This window comes from Bos grunniens, chromosome 5, assembly GCF_055505025.1.
Source record: "Bos grunniens cultivar Pamir isolate PY7600 chromosome 5, Bosgru_T2T1.0, whole genome shotgun sequence".
Taxonomy (NCBI): Eukaryota; Metazoa; Chordata; class Mammalia; order Artiodactyla; family Bovidae; genus Bos; species Bos grunniens.
Window position 1 is genome coordinate 71232467 of NC_141169.1, and position 21257 is coordinate 71253723.

The 21257-nt window shown below is 37.7% G+C and overlaps 1 protein-coding gene across 1 annotated transcript; it reads left to right on the forward strand.

Annotated features, from left to right (window-relative positions):
- Positions 1 to 55: 55 nt before the first annotated feature.
- On the forward strand, positions 56 to 20497 carry TMEM263 (transmembrane protein 263). The gene is made up of 3 exons (XM_086401166.1): positions 56 to 273; positions 14536 to 14605; positions 17222 to 20497. Exons 2-3 carry the CDS (start codon positions 14542 to 14544, stop codon positions 17506 to 17508), a joined length of 351 nt encoding a protein of 116 aa, XP_086257292.1. The 5' UTR covers positions 56 to 273; positions 14536 to 14541; the 3' UTR covers positions 17509 to 20497.
- The last annotated feature ends 760 nt before the right edge of the window (positions 20498 to 21257 follow it).

Here is a 21257-nt window from a genome sequence, read left to right on the forward strand (position 1 = left end):
GCGGGAGGGGCCCCGGGTGCGCGTGCGCTTTGGAGCGCGAGCCGTAGGAGGAGGCGGGAGCTGAGGAGGCGGTGGAGGGGGCGGGTCGCGTCCGGCGCCACGTCCGCAGCCAGAGGCCGCCGTCGCAAACCGTGTCTTCTGGCTCCACAGCCGGAGGAGGCGTCTGCGGAGCCCGCGACTGCCCGAGGCTGTGCCCGCCGCTCAGGCCGCCTCGCCCTTCCTCGGTGCTGCCCGCTCCTTCTCCCGGCCCCGGCGCCGGCCCCCGACCCAGCGGTAAGTCGGTCAGGGAGGGTAGGGGGCGCCGTTCCGGCTTCCTGCGCTCCTCTCTGTTGCCTTTTTCCGTTAGCTTTTCTGCACTTCACTGCCTCCCTCCCCAGGCTTGGCTGCCCGGAGCCTTTTTGGTGGTGGTGGTGGCGGGGGGGTTGCTGAACGGGGAAGGGGGAGGGGCGGGACCGTGTTGCGGGCGGGTGGAGGTTAGCTGGCGGGGTTACCCCCCCCCCTTTACTCGTTTCTGACTCCCCCGCCGTGGTTTGAGATTGGGACCCTCATTGGACGCTTCCTCTTGACTTCTTACCTCCTGGGGTGTCAGGCCGGAAAAATGGGGGGTGGGTGGGAGGATGTCAGCAGCCTGGGAGAGGAGAGGGATGCGGCAGGGGGGGCTGCGTGCTTCCCCGCCCCGCTCACTCCTAACCTGTTGATAAACTGTTCTCTTGGGTTCAACCACACGAGCCTTGGTCCCCAGTGGACATTCCCAGTGCCCTTCCCAGGTAGCTCTACCACCACGCCTAACCTGAGCTTGAAAGTGAAGCGATGGACGGAGGTGCTGACGGCCCCGGGGGGTGACTGGGGACCGCTGGAGCACCCATGAGGGCCATCAGTGCCTCCTGAGTCTACATAAAAACCGTGCCTGCTGTGCACACGCACCTCAAGACTGATCCCCAAGCTCCCACCTATGATCAGTTCCTCTCTCCTGTATTTAGCAGATCGCCTCTTGTATGTTAGAAGACAGAAATTCTGGAACTCTGTGGGAGTGGGGTTTGCTGGGTGTACAACGTGGAGCAGAGGGAGGAGGTGCTGAGCTCAGCCTCAGCCAGGGCTCCTTCAGGGTCATTTTCTGCCTCTCCTGCCACGTCACTCCCTCTGCTAAAGGAAAAAAAAAAAAAAAAAAAGGACTTGCTAGTGCCCAAAGGGATGGAAGGGGGAGGGTGGCGGGGCGGGGGAAGGGGCCATTGGGAAAGGTTTAGAAACACCCAGGGAAGGAGGAGAGTTTATTTGATTTATTCTACCCTTGTGAACACTTATGCTAAATTCAAATGAAAACACTTTATTTACTATCTGTGATTATTTGCTGTTTGTTGTTGAACCTTTAAAACTGGTGTGGGTGCTCTAAAGAGTTCCCCAGGAGTATTGATATAACATCAACAGGTATATGTCTGGGTGTGTGTACCCATGTCTGTTTTCTTAAAGCAAGAAGGAAGTAACTTTTAATAAACCTACATGCATCCTGTTTTGATTTTTTTCACTTTCATTTCTTTAGTCTTTGTTATAACGTACACTAGAAAGCAAGTGCAGGAAAAATATGTCATTACGTAGAGAACATTGTTAGATCTTGTGTGTGTGGTTCTTTTTTAACTCCAGGAAAATCTTTACCTTTTTCTTGTTTTAGTCATTGAATTGTTGTTGTTATGCTACTTCCTGAAGGTACCTTGCTGGATTATACATAAACACCCTGAAAGGAGGGCTTTGACATGCTTGTTCAGAATAAACCTTCAGTGTCTAACACAGTGTCTGACACATTAGCAGGGACACAGATATCTGTTGAACTAGTGAAGTATAATTTAGTGAAAATGACTGGCATGCTGGTTATTTGGTTTGATAGGTTATTGTAATTCTGGTTAATGTTTCATTTAAGAGCAACACTTAAAAAATGCCATTTTGATACTGTCGGTTGTTACTGTCACTGGCAAGTTTTACTGGCAGATTTCTTTTTCTTTCCTGACACATTCAGTGCATTTCCTGCAGTTCACTTGCTGTTGATTTAATGGGCAGGGATCATTTTTAAAAGGAGCCTGTTGAGAGCTGGTTAACTAGAGAAGCCTAAAAACAGTAAGCTGGTGTTTTAATATACACTGTTTGTTGGTGTATGTGGGCTAAAGCTCTGTATAAATATATATTTTAAACTCCTTGTAGTTATTTGGCAAAGAAGCTAAAGCATAGGAGTGAGAACGTGGCAAAGTTTCTATATATATTAAAATATGTAGAATAATTTAGCTAATTGATTTATAGTCTTTTTCTTATAGGGAAATTAGCACTTACTGTTTAGTAAGAAATTTTTGAAGTGTCTTTGAAGGTAAACTGTCGTGCACTGTATTTTGTAGTTGTGCTTCATGTACAATGTGTTAGTACTCTTTAACTTCCCTTGGTACACAGGGGTGTTGAGCCTTAGGCACGTTTGAGTACTATTTTCAGATTTTCTTTTCATTATTAACAAGAATTTTATATATATTACAGACATCTGTAAACAACACTGATTTGTTTTCTTTTAAAAAAGGGAGGGGGTTCATAGAGGCATTTGTTTACTTATTCCTATTATTGGAAGAAATTACCCTCTAGAGAATAGTGTTGTTATAAATCCTTGCTCAATGTATTTGCCAGCTGTTATATCTATGATATTGTTGTACTGGACAAGAATTATTTCTCCCAGGCTTAAAATGCTTAAAGAACTGCTGATGAATTGCAGTCTACAGTAAAGGACTCTTTCACATTTCAGAGTTTCTTAAAAAAACATACTTATGACCAGTTTTAGCTGGTACTATATACTCACATGTCAGGACCACATGGTAAAACTGATATATGTCCTTAGAGGAAGTTAAATTATTTGTCCTGATCTAAAGGCTGTTTTCTGTCTTTATTGCCTTTCTTAGGAAAGTACATTTTTTAAAAAGAAATTTGTGTGCATTATGAGTTCCCATAGAGCAGCCTTTTTTTGGTTTTTGAATGAAACTAAATAAATGATGGTAAAGTATATAACCACTGGATTGTAAACTCTGACTTAGACTAGTCCTCTGTGTGTTTAATCACACTCACACTGAAACCTTGAGTGCCTAGCAGGGTACCTGGCACATAGCAGGGACCCAAGTATATGTTGAATTTAGGGCTGATGGTTTGCATAGAATTTAACAATGTTGTTTAAGGGTAACATTTTAAAATGGTCTTTTCAATACTTTCATTGTCAGTTATTTGTCTTCATGTGTATACTTTAAAATTTTATTAAGTAGATTATTTACCTCTTCCAGTTTTAGAATATTAGGGGTGTATTTGTCTTCACAATTCCATATTTAAGAGATAAAAGTATAATGATGATAATGACCAGGATGGTAATATAAAAAGTATTTCTCCTAGTGATGAAGTGATAATATCCATGAAGAGGTAATACCACCAGAAGTTTGGCACATATATGTGTGTAGAAGTTGGGAATGGTTTATGTGAGTAAAAAGTAAAGATGGTATTACAGATAGTTAAGGATTTTAGCAAAAATACCTTTATAAGGAAAATTGGTGTCTTGGATTCAGAAAAATATATTCCATGTACTTAAATATACTTAAAAAGCTTTTACACAATTTTTACTACCCTAAAGTGTTCTGTAGGAATTTTAATACTATATACTTGCTGTTAATATGAGTGACGTACAAGAAATGTAGACATTAAAATATATATATATACAAAACAAAAATCAATCTTTGTGGCCTCTTAGGGCTGCCGTCTGTGGGGTCGCACAGAGTCGGACGCAATGGAAGCGACTTAGCAGCAGCAGCAGCGGCAGGGCTTTCAAAGTTAAGTTGTGTCAGACTAGATAGCCAGGTTCTGGCCTGCACAACTCTAGACTTTGTATTGTTTATTGATAATCCTGTTTGTAACTATTGGTAACACTAGTAAATGTAAGTGTAAATGTGATTTAAGAATGGGGTAAACTCAGGGGAGGTGGTAAAAGAGCTGGTAAATTATACTCTGAAGATCCTGATGCTGGGAAAGATTGAAGGCAAAAGGAGAAGGTGGCAGCAGAGGATGAGTTGGACACAACTTAGTGACTAAACAACAACATACCCTAAAAGAAGCTCCAGGCAAGAATGACATTTATTGAACGTCTGGTTATCTTAAAAAATTCCCAAACACTTTTAACTTTTTAGTGTATATTTAAAAATAAAACTATTTTGAATTACTGTGTAGTAGAATTTATGCATTATTATCTCTCCTGTGGTTCTTGAAGCCCCTGGCATCCCATTGCCTATTCTTCAAGAGGTACATTTGAAGAGCATGAATCCAGCTGAAAGTGTTTTTTAAAAAAAACCAGAAATTTGGATCATGTATTGGTATGCATATTTTCTTATGATGCTTAAAGACAGTGTGGATACAAATTATATTTTTATTCCATTTATTCCACAAATACTGTGTTTTGGCTTACAACCAAAATATGTACTATAAGATAGTAAGAATTATAAATAAGATTTTCAAATTGCAAATCAGGGAAAAGAGCTATAAGAGTGGAGGTCTTGGTGTGCTGTCAGGACTGGGGTGGGGGAAGGGAAGGGAACAAAACCATGAATAAAACTCAATGATGTCATTTTCTTCAAGTCAGCATTTTGTGATTCAGGAACATTGCTTTTTAGATGATCAACTTGATTTAAGGATAAAAACCTATTAGTTACAATAACTATATAGATGAACTGTGTCAGCTTTAAAAATATCCTTTGTGAATATCACTGATTTCTAAGACTTAAAAATATAATTTTCTTTAATTACAAAATCAATACATGTTTATGGTAGAAAATTAAAATATAGATGTTAAGTGTATATATTTCTCTCTCTACAGGAATACTATGTATCTCTCCCTCCTCACCATATATGTAATTTCTGTCCCCTAGTGGCAATCTTTGTTAGCACTTGGGGGCTTCCCAGGTGGCGCTAGTGGTAAAGAACCCACCTGTCAATGCAGGAGATGCAAGAAATGCAGGTTTGATCCCTGGGTCAGGAAGATCCCCTGGAGGAGGACATGACAACCCCATTCTAGTATTCTTGCCTGGAGAATCTCATGGACAGAGGAACCTGGCAGGCTACAGTCCATAGGGTTGCAAAGAGTCGGACACGACTGAAGCAACTTAGTGTGCATATTTACCTTTAGTCTTTTATGTGCACTTGAAAAAAATAGTATCATGTGATATATGCCTTTTATATCCTCTAAGTAGAACATCAACAGTCCCTCATAGTATTTGATCTTCATAAATGATTTTAATGTCTACATTGTATATGTCTTTAGGAAGCTTATAAATTCATCTCTTGCTATCCATGAGACTCTACTCATTTGACTATCTTTAGGTATATTTTGTTTTTGCTGGCTTCTCTTTTGCTCACTTCTTAAATATGAACAGTCCAATTAAGCTTTATCAATCTACTGTCTTACTGCACTTTTCCTTAATCACACCACTTACCCCATGCAACTTCAGTTGTCACTTCAGACCATTCTTAGGACCTCAGTTCTAACTCAGACTTCATGCTAAGTTTCAGGCCCTTTAAGTCCAATTGACTGCTAAATGTCTCCTGAAGAGGCTGCTAAATGTCTCTCATCTGAAGGTAAAATAGCTGTTCAGGAACTGAACAGCTGAAGGTAAAATAGCTATTCAGGAACAGGTCATAGTCAACAGTCAGTGTACACTTAATTAAAGGGGAGATCTCATGGTAAGTGTTCTTATTGCAATAAAATAAACTAAAATAAATAAATTAAAATAAAATAAAAAAAAATCCATCTTTCTCAGCATTCGTTTCCTCTTTCCTGTCCCGTCTTCATCATTTCTATTTTGTTTCTCACACTAGAAATTTTATATCCTATATTCTCCTTCTGTCTTATATTAATACCCAAGTTATGTTCTACTTCACACAAAAAATTCAAGTATTTGAGTGTCCACTTAATCAGGCATTGATTAAGGCTCTGGGAATGAAGCAGTGACAAAACCAAGCTTTGTTACAATAGAGCTTTCATTCTAATTGGGGGAGAGACAGAATAAACATGTATATCAAGCGACAGTAAAAGCAATGAAGAAAATAGAGCAGTGTTAGATGGAAATGGTAGGGAAAGGAGTTAGGAGGGTGCTAATCTGTTTTAAGGTAGTCAGGGAAGACCTCTGAGAAGGGGACGTTTGCACAGACCTGAAGGAAATAAGGAATCAAGCCATGTACATGTATTGGGGAAGAGCCTTTCAAGAAAAGATGAGCAAAGAAGCCTATGTTGTCAGGCTGGAGTGAGCAAGAAACAGAATGGTAGGAGATGATATCAGGGTATTAGATGTTGACCCTCAAAGGCGAAGGAAAGGACCCTGGATTTTATTCTGAGCAAAATAGGAAGAAGCTGGAGGGTTTTAAGCAGAGTATGACATGGCTAGACTGAAGGAAGAGCAAAGATGGAAGCTTAGAGGCCGGTTAAGAGACTTTGTGACTGTCCAAATAAGAGATTGTGATGGCTTAGTTAAAAGTGGTAGCAGAAGAGGTGATGTGTAGTAGTTGTATCTTGGACGTACTCAGGCAACAGAATTTACCAATGATTTGATGGGAATGTTAAAAAAAAAGGAAATCAAGGGTGACTCCTAGGGTTTTGGTCTAAACTTTATTTAGACAAGAACAATTGACAAGAGTTCAGACTGCTGTTCTATCTCACTAGACTATAAAGTAGCCACTTGCTGTATTTAATCTCTGTCCTTCTATCTGATCTTGCTTTAGTTACCTTTTTAAAATACAGATCTGACAGTATTACTTGGCTGATGGCTCCTCATTGCCTGTTGGCAGGAGAGTAAAGTCACTTCATAGTATTTAGATGAATTTGCATACGTCTTTTATGCTATCATAAAATAAAACAGCTCTGATCTTTTAAAATGATGGTCTTTTTCTTTTTTAAACTACCAGGTAGATAAATGTGAAGAAGTTACATTTTGTTTGTTTTTTAAAAGGGATTCTGTATTAAGAGGAAAAGGCAAGACTTTGGGTAGGAATTTGTGGGATATATACAGAAAAGCAGAAATATATGTAGTTACTAGCATGTCTGTTTTATAACTCCAGCTAAAATATGAAAGGTGTATGTGTATATAATATCCCTGTATTTCTGTACAGGATATTCTGACATCTATTAATTACTTGATCACCCAAATGATCTCCTGGTATACAGATACTGGGTTTAGTGCTGAGTAAGGCAGACAAAGTGTCTCTCCTTTTGGAATTAACAGTTCAGTGGGGATCCCAGGTAGCTCAGTGGTAAAGAATCCACCTGCAATGCAGGAGATATGGGTTCAAGTCCGAGATCCACTGGAGAAGGAAATGGCAACCCACTCCAGTATTCTTGCCTGGGAAATCCCATGGACAGAGGAGAGTCTGGCGGGTGACAGTCCATGGGGTCACAAAGAGTCGGACAGGACTGAAGTGACTACAACAATGGGGAAGAAAGTGGCTCCAAAATAGTTATTTCTCAAGAAGGGGCACACACACTCCTGGCCATTCTGTCAGAGGAGTTTCTGCATATTTTTGTTTTCAACTGTTAAATAGTATTCTCAGAGTGAGGGTTAGAATATCTTTAATTTCTGTTTCCTGAACAGCAAAGATCTGGGAAGTTATTTGTCCTCAGCCATATAGTTTATATAGTCAAGTTGGGATTCAAATGCAAATTCTCTGATCCCAAAACTTTAAACACTGTGCTGTATAATTCTCATGATCTTAACATGACAATAAAGAAATATAAAAATGAGAATGAAAATAAATTTAACTTTCTGACTTACGAGAGTTTCAAAATGAAAGCAAATCAGTCAGGAACAACTCCTAGTAATGCATCAGCTGATACTCTTTCAGATATTTAATTGTTGTTATCAGAGATTACATATCTTTAGTGTTACTTTTAAAATCTTAAGTGTGTATGAAATACATTAAGTTGACAATGAGACTAGCATAAGATGAGGTGCGCTTGATCTGTGGTCTGAGTCAGACTTTTCATTAGAGCAACTGAAAATTACTTATTTAAGCACAGGATGTATGCTGCTGAATGCTGAGGGTGCAGTTACACACCCTTTAGGTTTTAAAGACAGTTTAAGTTGAATTAATGAAGTTAAATTACCTTTGAAAAGTCTCACTTCTCAGACTACTACCTCTAGCACCCTCATTTGCCATCAGTGTGTTTTGCCTGGCTTATTGACATATAGAAGGAAATATGAATGACTTTTTATTTGATTATCCGGTACTTAAAAGCAATAGGAGTCATAAAGGAAAAGGGAACTTCCCTGACCTTCTCTGATCACTTAACATTAATCCTGATAAACACTGCAGTACGTGTAAACCCTGAAAACCCTAGGTTGAGACTAATAGGTCTTTCTGTGCTCGTTTCTGATTGCTTGTTCTGCCCACACAGCCAGAATGGTCTTTAAAAAGGGTAACTCAGAACACATGACCTCTCTGGTCAGCTCCTTTCACTGGCTCCCCATCTCAGAGTTACGAGATAATTGCTTCTCTGGCCTGTAAGGGACTGTGTCACCCACGCCTCGTTCTTTGACCTCCTTTCCTACTGCCCTTTGCTGCAGCCCCCGCCACATTTTTCTGGCTGTTCCTTCTTCCTGTTTGTGGTAAGCTCCTACTTCAGGACCTTTGCTTTTATTGTTTTTTCTGCCTTGAGGGCACTTGACTGAAGTACCTTCTGTCCTTAGCTCCTTTGGGATATCACCACAATGAGGCCTTCAAATATTACATCCTCTTCCCTTCATCTTTTTTTTCCACAGCAGGTAACATTATCTAATACACAATATGAAACTGAAAGTTGCTCAGTCGTGTCTGACTTTTTGCCATGCCATGGACTGTAGCTCTCCAGGCTCCTCTGTCTATGGAATTCTCCAAGCGAGAATACTGGAGTGGGTAGCCACTCCCTTCTCCAGGGGATCTTCCTAATCCAGGGATTCAACCTGGTTCTCCTGCATTGCAGGCAGATTCTTCACTGTTTGAGCCACCAGTGAAGCCCCAATATACAGTATATTCTTTGCATATTTATTGTCTTTCCCACTAGACAATATGGGATGTTCATGATGGTGGAGTTTTGGTCTGTATTGATCACAGCTATATCCCATGCATAAAACATGATGCATAGTAGGTACTCAATCTGTCAGTTAATCAGCATATTAAAGTATACTGTTTTCACAATATTCTTTTTTCCTAGCTTTCTTGAGATATAATTGACATACAGCATTGTGTAAGTCTAGGTGTATGTGATGGTTTGATACACATATATTGCAAAATGTTTATCAGATTAAGGTTAGTTAACACATCCTTAACTCATATAATTACCTTTGTTGTTATTATGGTGAGAACTTTTAAAAATCTGTTAGCAACTTTCAAGCATACAATATAGTATTTTTAACTGTAGTCATCATGCTATACATTAGATCCTCAGAACTTATTCCTCTTATAATGGAAAGTTTGTACCCTTTGACCAACATGTTATTTCCCCAACTCTACACCCCCAGCCCCATGTAACCACCTTATCTTTAAGTTTGGCTTTTTTAGATTTCATATGTAATTGAGATTATATACTATTTGTCTTTCTCTGACTTATTTCACTTAAAATAATATCCTCAAGGTTCATGCATGTTGTTTTGCAGATGGCAGGATTTTATAATATTCTTTAAAATCTCTATTGTATATTTACAGATTTAATAATTTAGGCTCTGTGGTTTTATGATTAGTAAATACTTATTTGACTACTGAGGTCACAACCCTAGTTTTCTGGCCAAGCAAGAAAGCTTTTAGACTAGTACTTAATCAAGTGAATATTAAAGCAAATATTTTAAGATAGTAAAGAAAATTGGGCAAAGAAAGTTTATGTTTTTCATCCCAACATAGCTTATTTTATTTCTTAGTTTTCCTTATTACTTGTACTTAGACATAATCATAGTATAATGTATTTTTAATTGTAGATTTTTAATTAGTTTGCTAGTGAACACTTCTGTTTATAAGAGCTCTGATAACAATACAAAGTAATCAAAATGCTCCTCTAAGTGATTCAGATTGGTGCTGTCATCTCTATAGAAGAATGTCATGTTTTTTTTTTTTTTGAATTGAATACACTTGTTTTATTATTTTTTTTTAATTTTATTTTTAAACTTTACAATATTGTATTAGTTTTGCCAAATATCGAAATGAATCCGCCACAGGTATACCCGCGTTCCCCATTCTGAACCCCCCTCCCTCCTCCCTCCCCTACCCTCCCTCTGGGTTGTCCGAGTGCACCAGCCCCAAGCATCCAGTACCGTGCATCGAACCTGGACTGGCGACTCATTTCATACATGGTATTATACATGTTTCAATGCTATTCTCCCAAATCTCCCCACCCTCTCCCTCTCCCACAGAGACCATAAGACTGATCTATACATCGGTGTCTCTTTTGCTGTCTCGTACACAGGGTTATTGTTACCATCTTTCTAAATTCCATATATATGTGTTAGTATACTGTATTGGTGTTTTTCTTTCTGGCTTACTTCACTCTGTATAATAGGTTCCAGTTTTATCCATCTCATTAGAACCGATTCAAATGTATTCTTTTTAATGGCTGAGTAATACTCCATTGTGTATATGTACCATAGCTTTCTTATCCATTCATCTGCTGATGGGCATCTAGGTTGCTTCCATGTCCTGGCTATTATAAACAGTGCTGCGATGAACATTGGGGTACACGTGTCTCTTTCCCTTCTGGTTTCCTCAGTGTGTATGCCCAGCAGTGGGATTGCTGGATCATAAGGCAGCCTTCAGAATGGGAGAAAATAATAGCAAATGAAGCAACGGACAAACAACTAATCTCAAAAATATACAAGCAACTCCTACAGCTCAACTCCAGAAAAATAAATGACCCAATCAAAAAATGGGCCAAAGAACTAAACAGACATTTCTCCAAAGAAGACATACAGATGGCTAACAAACACATGAAAAGATGCTCAACATCACTCATTATCAGAGAAATGCAAATCAAAACCACTATGAGGTACCATTTCACGCCAGTCAGAATGGCTGCGATCCAAAAGTCTACAAGCAATAAATGCTGGAGAGGGTGTGAAGAAAAGGGAACTCTCTTACACTGTTGGTGGGAATGCAAACTAGTACAGCCACTATGGAGAACAGTGTGGAGATTCCTTAAAAAACTGGAAATAGAATGTCATGTTTTTATGAAAATTTTCAGATAGAATTTTTTTTTTAGTTCATAGTATGGTTTTTCTTTAAGTCTCTTGTGAAATAAATGATAGTTAACCAGTATTCTATAGAGAATACCAGATGTACTTCCAGAAATATAAGCTGGATTTAGAAAAGGCAGAAGAACCAAAGATCAAATTGCCAACATGTGTTGGATCATAGAGCAAAGGAGCCAGAAAAACGTCTACTTCTGCTTCATTGACTACTTTAAACCTTTGACTGTGTGGATCACTACAAACTGGAAAATTCTTAAAGAGATGGGAATACCAGACCACCTTACCAGTCTCCTGAGAAAACTCTATGTAGGTCAAGAAGCAACAGTTAAAAACTCACATGGAACAAAAGACTGGTACAAAGTTGGGAAAGGAGTCAAGGCTGTATATTGTCACCCTGCTTATTTAACTTATATGCAGAGTACATCATGTGAAATGCCAGGCTGGATGAGTCACAGGCTGGAACTCCAAAGAAGACATACAGATGGCTAACAATGAAAAGATGCTCAACATCACTCATTATCAGAGAAATGCAAATCAAAACCACTATGAGATACCATTTCACACCAGTCAGAATGGCTGCGATCCAAAAGTCTACAAATAATAAATGCTGGAGAGGGTGTGGAGAAAAGGGAACCCTCTTACACTGTTGGTGGGAATGCAAACTAGTACAGCCACTATGGAGAACAGTGTGGAGATTCCTTAAAAAACTGGAAATAGAACTGCCTTATGATCCAGCAATCCCACTGCTGGGCATACACACTGAGGAAACCAGAAGGGAAAGAGACATGTGTACCCCAATGTTCATCGCAGCACTGTTTATAATAGCCAGGACATGGAAACAACCTAGATGTCCATCAGCAGATGAATGGATAAGAAAGCTGTGGTACATATACACAATGGAGTATTACTCAGCCATTAAAAAGAATACATTTGAATCGGTTCTAATGAGGTGGATGAAACTGGAGCCTATTATACAGAGTGAAGTAAGCCAGAAGGACAAACACCAATACAGTATACTAACGCATATATATGGAATTTAGAAAGATGGTAACGATAACCCTGTATACGAGACAGCAAAAGAGACACTGATGTATAGAACAGGCTTATGGACTCTGTGGGAGAGGGAGAGGGTGGGAAGATCTGGGAGAATGGCATTGAAACATGTGAAATGTCATGTATGAAACGAGATGCCAGTCCAGGTTCAATGCACGATGCTGGATGCTTGGGGCTGGTGCACTGGGACGACCCAGAGGGATGGTATGGGGAGGGAGGAGGGAGGAGGGTTCAGGATGGGGAACACATGTATAATTTTTTAAATTAAAATTGAAAAAAAAAATAAAGCTCATTAACATTCAAAAAAAAATTAAAAAAAAAAAAAGAGATAATGAGTCAGTAAAGTTTGGGGTCTTCAAGTTTATGTGGCTTCTTGGTACCCACGAGGGAACATTTGGGATTATTAAAAAAAAAAAAAAAAAGAGTTCTGGGAGAGATATAAATAACCTCAGATATGCAGAAGTGAAGAGGAACTAGAGCGCCTCTTAATGAGGGTGAATGAGGAGAGTGAAAAAGCTGGCTTAAAACTCAACATTCAAAAAACTAAGATCATGTCATCCGGTCCCATCACTTCATGGCAAACAGATGGGGAAACAATAGAAACAGTGACAGACTTATTTTCTTGGACTCCAAAATCACTGTGGACAGTGACTGCAGCCATGAAATTAAAAGACACTTGCTCCTTGAAAGAAAAGCTATGACAAACCTAGACAGCATATTAAAAAGCAGGGACATCACTTTGTTGACAAATGTTTGCTAGTTAAGGCTATAGTTTTTCCACTAGTCATGTATGGATATGAGAAATGAACCATAAAGAAGGCTGAGAGCTGAAGGATGATGGATGCTTTTGAACTGTGGTGTTGGAGGAGACTCTTGAGAGTCCTTTGGACATCAAAGAGACCAAACCAGTCAATCCTAAAAGAAATCAACCCTAAATATTCATTGGAAGGACTGATGCTGAAGCTGAAGCTCCAGTACTTTGGCCACCTGATGGGAAGAGCTGACTCACTGGAAAAGACTTTGATACTGGGAAAGAGGGCAGGAGGAGAAGGGGGTACTAGAGAATGAGATGATTAGATGGCATCATCAATTCAATGGACATGAGTTTGAGCAAACTCTGGGAGATACTGAGGGACTGTGAAGCCTGGCATGTGGCAGTCTATGAGGCTGTAGAGTCAGACACGACTTGGCAACTAAACATAGATGTTTCTTTAGGTCTGTTGTGAAATAAAATATTCTTTTTTTTTTTGGTATGCATTGTGTAAGATTTATTATTAAGATTTATTGTCTACATAAGTAATAGAAACATCATCTCAAAAAATTAACAGTAATGTGATGAAATTATCTAGCATTCAGTCCATATTAAACTTTCCCTAGTTTTTCCAAGAATGTCTTTTATGGCTAATATTTGTCCCTCACCTTGAACAAATATCCAGTTGAAGTTTATGTATTACGATGAAAAGTGTTCAATTTTCTTAGTGTCTTTCTGTGCAAGAAGTAATCATTATCCTATTTACCTGTCAGGTCTGTACTTTTATATTTATGCTGTATATGTTATATATGTAAAATAATTATAATGTTTTTTAAAATTTTACTTAAGTGGTATTATAATGTGTGTATTATTCAATGGTTTTCTACTTTATTTATTTATTATTTTTTTGGGGGTGGGAGGGGGGTTCAAGATGGGGAACCCATGTACACCTGTGGCAGATTCATGTTAATGTATGGCAAAACCAATACAATATTGTAATTAGCGTCTAATTAAAATAAATAAATTAATTTTTTTAATGAAATATTCTGTAGGAGAAAGCACTTAACATTTTTGTCTGCTGACTCCCACATTTCAACTTTATTTCAATTAGTAATTTTCAATTTAAGTTGAAGCTGTAGTACAACATAGAGCCTGTATTGTGCCTGCCAATCTTTGCTTGATTTAAAATGTGTTTTCAACTAGTAATTTTAAGTATTTCTCAACACCACAAAGTAGGAGACAAGGTGAAGTAGTCTTGTTATAGGTGTTTTAAAATGTTGTTTATCAGGAGTTCCCTGGTTGGTGGTTAGGATTCTGTGCTTTCATTGTCATGATCTCGGTTTAATGCCTGGCCACATAGCTTGGCCAAAATAATAATAAGTAAAATGTTGTTTATCAACTTAATAAAGTTGATTAAGTGTTAATAAGCATATGATGAGTAGTTTCAGAGGTTGAAATGGAAATGTGTGTGTTTTTTAGGTGATCATGAATCAGACAGATAAAAATCAACAAGAAATCCCATCATACCTTAGCGATGAGCCACCAGAAGGTAAGTACACATCTATAACACTAAGAATGAAAAAACATCCTAGTGAATTAAAGTTCAGATTGTCTTTATTAAATTTAAGTAACAACCTGTTCTGTCAGCAAATGTGTTCCAAAAATACTTAAAACACTTTAGTTTTTAATAAGAAAGCATAGATATTATGAATAGGGACACTATGTAACTGTTTTATTGTTTAAGATCTATTTTTCTGCTACTCTTTTATTCTAAGACCATTTCACAAGTAGAGTATCCTTTCATTAGTAAAGACTTGGGTGGGGTGCAGAGGAAGGATGGACTGGGTTTAGTTTTGATGTCATGAATACAAAAACTCAATTCAGGAGGCACTTGAGATTTGTTAAACTCCTGTTATTCACTGTTACAATAGGTAACTTCCTTTTTTAATACATGGTCTTGGGGTTTGCTTATTTTTTAGTTTGAAAATCGTGACATCAGGAATCATTTTATCTTTACTTCAAAAATCTCTGGAAACTAGTAACACACACCTGAATGTCCTGACTATACACAGAAACAACTAGCTGTTTTGTTTGCTTTATTTTTTAGAGACTAGAACTCTGGAGTATTGAAGAGAAAAGTTAGGGCTCAATGAGAAAGTAAATAAGGACTTGTGAGAACCATGTCAGGAAAGAGATAAAGGCTGTCCAGGAGCATGACTGTTAAGGAAGAGAACAGCCTCAGCAGTGTCTTTATATTGGCAACCTCTTAAACAAAAGTAGTCTGCAAAGTGAATAATTTATATGGTGGTAATTAAGAGCACAGTGATAACAGTATTAAAATTTGTCTGATTTGACAGAAAAATTTTCTTCATTAAATGCATGTACACCAAATTTAGCATAGAAGGATAATACTAATGAGGTATTCAGCATGAGGTTTTTATGTTTTATCCTCAAGATTCCTGCCCCCCCCCCCCCCCCCCGCTTTTCCTAGTGTTACTAACCTTGGATTACAAAGGAATTACCACTTATGTAATTCTTTCCATCATAATTTTATAATTAATATATTCAAATGCTTATCTGTGTCTTAAGTCTCTTATTTAGCTATTTTAAAATTTATATTAACTATGCTTATTACTCAGTTTCAATTAAAAAATTGGTTTTATAAATTTAACTATTGCTGTATCTTTATAAGTGAGCTATTTTGACTAAGCACTGAGGCTTTCTTCCTTGTGAAATGATGTAAACTGTCCAAACAATAAGAAGAAAATGTTACTCAAGGTAAATTTGTGCCTTGCGTATTTAAGGAAACTCTATTTTCAGAATCGTTTCTCTTTTAAATATTGTTGGTTTCCCAGAGTTATCTAACCACGATTTAGTAGCTTTGGTGGTCTTAGTTGAACCTATTTATCCATGAATTTACCTTTCTTGTGTGAGATTATACCTTTTTAGTGGTTATAGCCTGACTTATATAGTTACCAAGTATTTTTTCATGAAGTTAAAAAAAAATAAAAACAACATTGCTCATGTGTTGTTGCTGCCTGAGTCACTAGATTATGAAGGAGAAAAGATCTCTGTGCGTTTGAGGGTGCCAGAAGCGAATTTTTATGAAGTCTTCCTGCTAGTCATTTTATGCTGGAGTTTGGGTTACATGCCAGTTTGAGTGCCTCTATTAAACAAACAGAAAAAACTCATGACAGTAAATCTGAATTTCTCATATTGATGTTCCTTTTCTGGGAGTATATGAAGAGTATGTTGAAGTATTTTACTATGAAGAGAATTCAGCAGGCCCATGTAACACATTTTTTGAAAAATATATAACTATTTTCCAAAAAAAGAAAAATAACATCGTGAGCAGAATGACAGTTTGTTTGTGGCAGTGCCATGGCTCACAGGATTTTAGTTCCCCAACGAGGGAATGAACCCGGGCCTTTGGCATTGAAAGGGTGCGGTCCTAACCACTGAACCACCAGAGAATTCCTGACATTGTTTTAATATTTTTGCAAATCTCTTTAATATTTGGATTAATAGAAGAGAGCTAGATTCTCATAGTTGCTTCTGTGTTTAGTCTGTTGTGTTACTGCACATCATTTAGTTTCTGGAAAATCCTGTTGTAGACTGGTGACAGAATGAAAGTGAAAAGACATGTTAATATTGATGTTTTAGTATTACCATGAAAGCAGTTTGTAACCCCTTAAATAGTCCTGGGGATACTCAGGGGTTCCAGACCACATCTTGAGAACCAGTGCTTTAAATGTAAGGAAGCTTTTTTCAATAATGACTGAATTCTATCAAGGATATAAAGGCTAAATATATTTTTTTCCATGCTCCTTTTAGGATATAAAACAAAGCTTTTTAAAAAATTAACAGCAACAAAACTGTAAATCCAGGAAACACTTAAAATAGTTTTCTATTTTATGAAAGGTGTCAAGTCTTTAAAGTATTTCTTCTCATAGATACTAAGACTTAGCATTGGACCAAGATGTTTTAAAACATGTACAATTATACCCTTGAGGGAATAGCTCTTCATGTCTTGATCAGATTTGTGTTTATTTGGTTGACCTTATCAATACAATCTCCTGATTGTTAGGAAGTCTTAGGCTACTCAGTGATTTGTACTGTTTTTATAAAGACTAAGATTTGACTGTCTTATATTTTCTCTCACTAGGTTCAATGAAAGATCACCCACAACAGCAACCAGGCATGCTGTCCCGTGTGACTGGGGGTATCTTCAGTGTTACAAAGGGAGCTGTTGGTGCCACCATTGGTGGCGTGGCTTGGATTGGTGGAAAGAGTCTGGAGGTGACCAAAACAGCTGTTACAACTGTGCCTTCCATGGGAATAGGGCTGGTGAAAGGGGGCGTGTCTGCTGTGGCTGGAGGTGTTACAGCTGTCGGGTCTGCTGTTGTAAACAAAGTGCCCTTAACAGGAAAGAAAAAAGACAAATCTGACTAAAATATGGAGATACACTTGTTCTCCACAGCATTATGATGCCAGTGGCATTGAATTGCTAAATTATGGACTACAACCAAGTCACCGGTTTTGGACGTTTATCTTCTAACTGCTGTGTTGAAAGTATTGATGACTGACTGACTGGCATTTGTCTAAAAAGAAGAGACCAATACTAGCACAGTGTATGAAGGTTTCTCATACTTAAATTCCAGCTTTTTATCTGGTAAAATGTTACACTTACTCAGTTGTAACTGAAGATATGGTGTATTTGAATATTTACTATATAAGTCTTTCAGTTTAACTAAAAATGTGAAAGTTGAATTTAGTGGATGATCTTTACAGTTCCATATGTATAATGTGCCAGGTAACTCATCTGCCCCTTAAGAAGGGAACCTTGAACTACATAAACTGTACCTTTGATGTGCCTAATAGTTTCAGATGTTTTAGTTTTTTTTTAATAACCATAGTTGATTAGACCAAGAGGCATTCTTTCATTATTTAAGATGGTAAAAGTAGCAGGAACTAGAGAAGGTTAAAAGATTCATGGTTTTGTGAGTATTAACCATCTTGTATTAGACATGCATTATATTAATTTAATCATTGATGCCTTACAAAAGAAAACATCTTTTCTAATACCCTGAATATGTGCAGTTCTTAGGATTATTATTATATATGGATTCTTTCAAAAGTTGTTTGTGAAATTAGTTTTCCCTCAAGAATCTCAGGATTAGTGGGGTAAAGGCATTTCTTGCTCTCAGCAGATAAGATAGTGCTTGTTAACTGTCAGTAGTTACACCAAATTGTACACTTCAACCTGGGCTCATGCTCCATCATTAATAAACCTTACAGTGCCTAAGGAACATTTCTTTGCTGGTCAGAAGCTATGTTAAAAGAGTTTCATATTAAGGAGGAACACATAAATCATTTTAAGTTCTTAAGAATTATCTGAAGCATCCAAGATACAAAAAGAATTCTTCACACCTATTTTGTCTCACGTGCTTACATACTCAGTTGTGCCCAACTCTTTGTGACTCCATGGACTGTAACCTATCAAGTTCCTTTGTCCATGGAATTTTTCAGGCAAGAATACTGGAGTGGGTTGTGATTTCCTACTCCAGGGGATCTTCCCAATGCAGGGATCAAACCCGTGTCTCCTGCTTGGCAGATGGATTCTTAACCACTTGTGCCACCGGGGAAGCCCCATTTTGTCTCAAGGATGGCTTAAATTATTAGCAGTACCCCTTTTAAAAAACACAGTACAAGCAACTATGGATATGTGACTTGAATGGAATGGGCTCCATAGATTAGTTCTGAAGATTAAGGATATTGAAAAGTGCTATCAATGTTTGACAGGCTTTTAAAATGTTATCTTACAGTCCTTTAAAGCAGCAGTAGACTTTGTATCATTTTCCAAGTCAACTTCAGGCAGGGAATTGAATTTTTTGGTTACGGATGATAAGCGTGTCATATCTTAATAACGTCTTGTCAGGTCTCGTTCATTCTAAAAGAATATGACTTAGCTAGAATTCATTTTTGTTTCATGTTCAATTTCATAAAAATTTTAAAGTGGAATATATATTTGGCATATCTCTTAACTAAGGGTTTAATCCAAGTTTGCAAAATCTTAATTTTCTTTAACTTAAGTTTGGAAATTTGCTACCATTCTGCACTTTTTTTTTTTTAAAATGAGCGAGGGGAAGAAAGGAGGTGATACTCTGAAGTCAGTAAGTCAAAATAGCACTCCTGAGAACTTAAATCACTCCAACACCCAACGCTTAAGTGTTTGTTTGCAAACCCCTAAGAGTTTTACATTAATAATGTGGATCAACAAAAGGATAAGAACAAAACTTTTAAAAGCTTTTATAAATACCAACAGGGGTTTATGCAAATCCAGTTTCCCGAACCTTTCTACGATATACAAATCTGGAAAGTCATTAAGGAGTTAATGAGAAATTAAATTGGCATTTATTTCATCCAGTATGATTTATCTGTTGGTATAAAGAAAGAAAGTGAAGTCGCTCAGTGGTGTCTGACTCTTTGCGACCCCATGGACTGTAGCCTACCAGGCTCCTCTGTCGATGGGATTTTCCAGGCAAGAATACTGGGAGTGGGTTGCCATTTCCTTCTCCAGGAGATCTTCCTGACCCAGGGATTGATCCCAGGTCTCCCGCATTGTAGGCAGACGTTTTACCGTCTGAGCCACCAGGGAAGTATCTGTTGGTATACTGTGATCAAATATAATTAGAAACAGGATTCAAAAAAAAACTCTGAAATTAATAAACACTAAATGATCTAAATAATGGTATTGGAGAACTTTTTCCTGTTATTTGAAATTATTGCTTTGTTGCTAGTTTATATTTCTAAATTATCTTTATAGGCTCTGCTGTGCTTTGTACCTGAATTTCTACATATAGACTTTAGTTTACCGTATGCTTGAATATTTATTTTCAACTTCGCTTGTCTTTAAAATTGCTTGAGAAAAAATGGTTGTAATTAATTTCTGCTACAGAAAAGCCACCTGGTACATTTTATCTCATCAAGCTTGTTTTAAATTTTAAACTTATAACTTTGTTCAGGAGAGGCTTTGCAATGATAGCAGAGAACTTGTACAAATGAACAGTTAGTTGTAGAGGTCTTGTTGAAATGAACTTGCCATTTGATATGTAAAGCTGTACACTTGAGTCTTTTTCAGTTTATTTTTGTAGACTAGCAGTTTGACCTGTTGAACAGTACTGGCTAACTTCAAGAAACTGAGGTTGTTGTATACACCTGGAGGCATCTGTTATTCAGCTTATCTTTTGAGTGGGTATTTGGCACAATGAGGATAAACTTGTGTGACCCACCAGAATGACTGATCTAATAATGTTGACATGAATCCTGTACTTAGTGAAATGTCAGATGAAAATTATTGATGATTGAGTAAATTTTTTGTGTTAAAGAAATGGGAAAAGAATACATGAATCTGTTTAATAAAGCACTATGATCTGCAAAAGATGAACTGTTTTATAAAGATCTAAGGAAATAAAGGGAATTTTAAAACAGGGTATTCTTAAAAATTTAGTTACATAGCAAATCAGAAAGTACTGTAGCCAGTTTTTAAATTTTTTGATACTAATGCACAAACATGACATAACATCTCCAAATATGAATTCTGATGCCAACAATCAAATCCATATATATTTTAAACAACTCTAATAAATATTAAAAATGCAGATTTCTAGGTTTAACAGCAACTTGCTGAATCTTTGCAGGGTGGAATTCAAGACTGCAGTTTAACAACCTCTGCAGGTAGTTCTTGTGCACTCTAAACTTCGGGAATTGATGCAGGAATTATAAAATAGGGAGGGCACTTCTATGTCCTAAGCAGATGTGGAACCAACTTAAGACTGCTTACTGGCCAGAAATGACTCAAAAGGGAAGGAAACCAACTGGAAGAAGGAAGAAAACTGATACTTACTGGGCACCTACTTACCTATCAGGCCTGGTCCATAAATTCTCTTATTTAATCAGTATGAGGCCCTTAGGAGGAAAGTATCTGTATTCCATTTGTACAAATATGGAACAAGCTAACCTCCAATGTTAGCTGAGTTTCCCATAACGCTTGAATTAGTGTCAGTCACAACGTCTCCGGCATATGTCCAGAAACAGAGGGCACTGCTCAATAACTGGTCCTTCATTCTGCTGCTGTAGTGCTGCCTGTATGCTTGGTTTACCAAGCTGTGTGATTTGAGCTCACTTCAAATCTTCTGGGT